The sequence below is a fragment of the Acanthisitta chloris genome, unplaced genomic scaffold (assembly GCF_000695815.1).
Source record: "Acanthisitta chloris isolate BGI_N310 unplaced genomic scaffold, ASM69581v1 scaffold44347, whole genome shotgun sequence".
Classification (NCBI taxonomy): domain Eukaryota; kingdom Metazoa; phylum Chordata; class Aves; order Passeriformes; family Acanthisittidae; genus Acanthisitta; species Acanthisitta chloris.
The window spans coordinates 2,078-6,577 of NW_008684028.1; the positions used below are offsets into that span (position 1 = coordinate 2,078).

Consider the following 4,500-nt stretch of genomic DNA (forward strand, 5'->3'; position numbering starts at 1 on the left):
CCATATGGTCCTGAAGACAATGAGAAGTCACACTAGATAGAAAGGGCTTGTGGTGCTTTGCTGAAGAGAGATCTGGAACTCATGGGAAAAGTGGATAAAGGGGTGGGGGATGGAACTCCTGTTTCAGGACTTGTTATAGAAGCCTCTGAAGCTCTTGAACCCTCTCAGCTGTATGGAGGTTGGATGTGTTTGTCAGAAACTGAATGCTTCTGTTAATTCTGCAGAGTTGGTTCACAGGAACAGCTTTTGGTTTGAGAGAGTTTGACTTGTGGAGGTGCAGCACAATTCTACATGATTGGCAGGAGTATTTGTGTGTGTGTGGAAGGTGGAGGAGCTGGAAACACGGTACAGTGGTTTTTCAGGTTTTCTAATAACTGTGTGTGGCTGTAGAATGAATTGGTACAGTGAAAATGGACAGAGCTTTGTAGAAAACATTTTTATAGCTCATAATGGATCATACTCGTTTAGAACCTGCTGTAAAATCTTTATCAGTATTAGAAGAGATCATCTCAAATCAAATCCTCTTTTGAATGGGTGCATAAGCCCTGTGCCTAAACCAGGGACGTTTCAGTTGTGTGCAGACTGGCTTGATTTTTTCTTCTTTTTTTTCAATTTTTTTGCTGCCTTACTAGTCATGATTGGATTCTAAACTTCCGGTGTGCTTCTGGAAACAGATGTCATGATCAGAATTCCCTGATGTACACATGTGCCCCGCAACACTGGTCCTGTAGGAGTATTGGGAAGACCTTGCCTTGATTGTATTGAGTCATGCCAGGTGTTTCAATCATGTTTTTGTAAGGGAAAATAAGTTTGACCATCCAATACTTTGCTTTTTTATTGCTTTCTGGGGAAGGGAACTTGGCTAAACTGTTTGTTTTAGTTTACTAGTATGAGTAGATGTCTAGTCCAGACTAGTACATAAATGCCTCTGTTTAAACCTTATCAATCTGAGCTGCCTGTGTGTGTTTCATGAGTAGTTGTGTGGAGGCTCCACAGGTAACTAAATGGAATTAAGCCTGTGGTGGGGATGCAAGGAAGTACTAAATCATCTTTTTGTCACTATTGGATAGCAGAGTAAGCAACTGCAGCAGAAGATGGTGCCAGACTCTTGTGTACTTCTAAATCTTTATCTGACCTAGCCAGGAGCATTTAAGCAAGTTCTCAGAAAGTGCAGGTTTGTGTGTGTGGTGTAATTGCTGATAGCACACTGCTAATTCCTTGCATGAGGTGGTTGAGCTCGCATAGTTTGAAAGGTCTTTGGGTAACACACGATAAAGATTGTCAACATCTTGTCTCAACAGGAAAATGTTTATCGGAGGCCTTAGCTGGGACACGACAAAGAAGGATTTGAAGGACTATTTCTCTAAGTTTGGTGAAGTTGTAGACTGTACCCTGAAGTTGGATCCCATCACTGGGCGGTCGAGAGGCTTCGGCTTTGTGCTCTTCAAGGAGTCCGAGAGTGTAGATAAGGTAATGTTCATGTCAAACAACATGTGCAATTCTAGGTAGTAAAGATAAAGCCCTCAGGTGACTTTTTTTTTTAATGCCTAGTTATTTGTACATGATCTGCTGAAGAGATGGTTCAGGGATACAATATATGTTTGTCGTGGTTTACCCCCAGGCAGCAGCCAAGAACCACACAGCCACTTACTTACACCCCCACCCATGGGATGGGGGAGCGAATCAGAAGGGTAAAGACTAGAAAAGCCCATGGGTTGAGATAAAGACAGTTTAATAGAGAAAGCTAAAGCTGCATACACAAGCAGAGCAAAACAAGGAATTAATTCACTGCTTCCCACAGACAGGAGGTGTTCAACCATCTCCAGGAGAGTAGGGCCCATCACGCATAACGGTTCCTTGAGAAGACAAATGCCATCACTCCAGATGTCCCCCCTTCCTCCTTCTTCCTCCCACCTTATATACTGAGCATGATGCCATATGGTATGGAATATCCCTTTGGTCAGTTTGGGTCACCTGTCCCAGCTGTGTCTCCTCCCAATCTCCCATGCATCCCTAACTTCCTTGCCAGTGTGGCAGTATGGAAAGCAGCAAAGGCCTTGACTCTGTGTAAGCTCTGCTCAGCAACAACAAACACATCTCTGCATTATCAACTCTGTGTTCTGCACAAAATCCAAACATAGCCCCATATTAGCCTCTGTGAAGAAAGTTAACTCTACTCCAGCTCAAACCAGCACATTGTTAGATGCTTACTGAAGTGAGGTTTTTTCCTGAACCATCATGATGCAGTGGCCAGGACCCGCAGTGATTGCTAAGGTATGGCTTTGGGCACTTCCAGGGGAGTGTGCTGCAAGCCACTGGACTTGAGCACTTGAAAAATACTCTGTATAAATGTCTGCTGCCTACTGCTGTGAAAACAGTGATTTGCAACGAACTTCAAGTCTTTGCATTCCAGAGCTGCAGTGTGAACCCCTAGAGTAGAGCCAATAGCTTTGATAGATTTGGGCTCTAGCCAAGCAAAAATTAGCTGTTACTTTTCAGCACAGGGAAGAGTTTTCACCTTCTTTGAGGTGTGATATCTAACGTACAGATTCTTTACTTCATAAGGTTTGAGGCTGAGATTGTAGAGTACTCTCTGAGAAATGTTATGCTCTTACTTCCCATGGGTAGTCCATGACTCCAGGTGGCCCTTGAAAAGTTTTGACGGAACTGTCTGTGTCAGTGCATAGTGCTCAAAATCCTGGAACATTCTGTGCAGCAAACGATGGCTGCAAAGTATTGAAATTGAGGCAACAGCATCAACAAAACTAAATATAAAATAATTGTGCCTTGCTCAAAACATCAGTGAAACATCTAGCTTGAACTCTCTAAGACTGTGTTTTGATTTTCTACAGGTCATGGACCAGAAAGAACACAAGCTGAATGGAAAGGTCATTGATCCAAAAAGAGCTAAAGCCATGAAAACAAAAGAACCTGTGAAAAAGATTTTTGTTGGGGGCTTATCTCCAGACACACCTGAGGAGAAAATAAGGGAATATTTTGGAGGCTTTGGTGAGGTATGTGTTGAAATGAACTGCATTTACTTGTGATCTTGTTCTGTCCTCATAAATGTAGTAATAAAAAGCAGCCCCCAGCTTGCATGGACACTGCTGTCAGCTGCATGGCCAGTGTGGCTCCAAGTGTCTTAAGACTTTTATCATTAAAATTATGACTAATTACAGGCTTTGAGCTGCACAGACTGGATTAACGGAAAGAAGAGCTGGGATAAGTCAGAGAGGGAAGCAGCATTTTTGAAGTGTGGGATGCTCTTCAGCCACCCCAACTCACAGACTCAGGCAGTTTGCCTAAATCCTGTGTGACTGTGCAGTCTGTCTCTCTCTGTCCCCAATTTTTGGTGGTGCAGATGAACAAAGTAGTGCTGCAGTTTTTGAAAGCTGGACTTGTAAGAGTTTGATACAGCTGCTGCTTCTCTGTTGGCTCTCAGACGTTGCCAGGGTCAGGTCATGGCACCTTTGTTGTCAGGGAATTTGGTCACCAAATCGCTGCCATACATTACACGCTTACAGACAGTCCACTCAGGCCTACAGACTTTAGCCACTGTTTGCCTAGGCTGAAGTCTCATATGCTGTATGTAAGGAGAGCCTGTGTTTGTAGTCAGGTGTAAATTTGTCCTGTTAACGTACAATTCTAGCAGCATTGTGGGTGAACAGAACTGTGCACTTGCACAAAGCTCCATCTTTCATACAAAACCTGAAGGACTAGGTCTGCTCAGGGTTTGAAATACTTAGTTACTTCAGTCTTAACTGAGTTAAAACCAAAAGTCAGACTGAGACTATTCATCCAGCACAACTAAAATATTCTTTGTGCACCTTGTGCACAAGTTCCTGAATGGAGAAATGATACTGTAAGTTAGAGGGAAAGGTCTTTCACACAGTTCTGAACACTGTTTTTAGTCAGTGATGTTTTCCTTGGTTTTGAGCGATGTAAAGCCCTGTGAAGGACATACATTATCATATTCAAGTCTAAATAATTTCAGTTAACAAATATGATCTGTTTGAAGGATTTTAAATTGAATGAATGGCAGAGTAAAAGATAAAATCATTGTCTTCGACCAGGTTGAATCAATAGAACTCCCCATGGACAACAAAACTAACAAGAGGCGTGGATTTTGCTTCATTACTTTCAAGGAGGAGGAACCAGTGAAGAAAATAATGGAAAAGAAATACCACAATGTTGGGCTTAGTAAAGTAAGTGGAGTTTTTCCTAGAGAAACTGAACAATGACAATAGAGGGAATTACATTATCAGTTGCATCTGATTGCGGACAACAGTCTGCACATACCTATAAGCATTATTTCTCATGTGTAGGCATTAAGCCTATGAACTGAAATCTTAACTTCTGAGTTGAGGTTTCCTACTGCAGCCGTGTGGGGAGAGGGCTGGGCCCCAGCATACTTACGCCTCGTGCAGCTCCCACATTCTCTAGCTGTGTGGGATGAGTGCTGTCACTGATCTGCATATGTCTCGGTTTGAGAGACAGGTG

The 4,500-nt window shown here is 42.8% G+C and overlaps 1 protein-coding gene across 1 annotated transcript; it reads left to right on the forward strand.

Annotated features, from left to right (window-relative positions):
* Window positions 1-1,305: 1,305 nt before the first annotated feature.
* On the forward strand, window positions 1,306-4,205 carry LOC103806445 (heterogeneous nuclear ribonucleoprotein D0; the record flags this gene model as incomplete). Its single annotated transcript, XM_009079136.1, has 3 exons — window positions 1,306-1,470; window positions 2,853-3,014; window positions 4,074-4,205. Coding segments are annotated over exons 1-3 (459 nt in total), but the record flags the coding sequence as incomplete, so codon positions are not given.
* Between the last annotated feature and the right edge of the window lie 295 nt (window positions 4,206-4,500).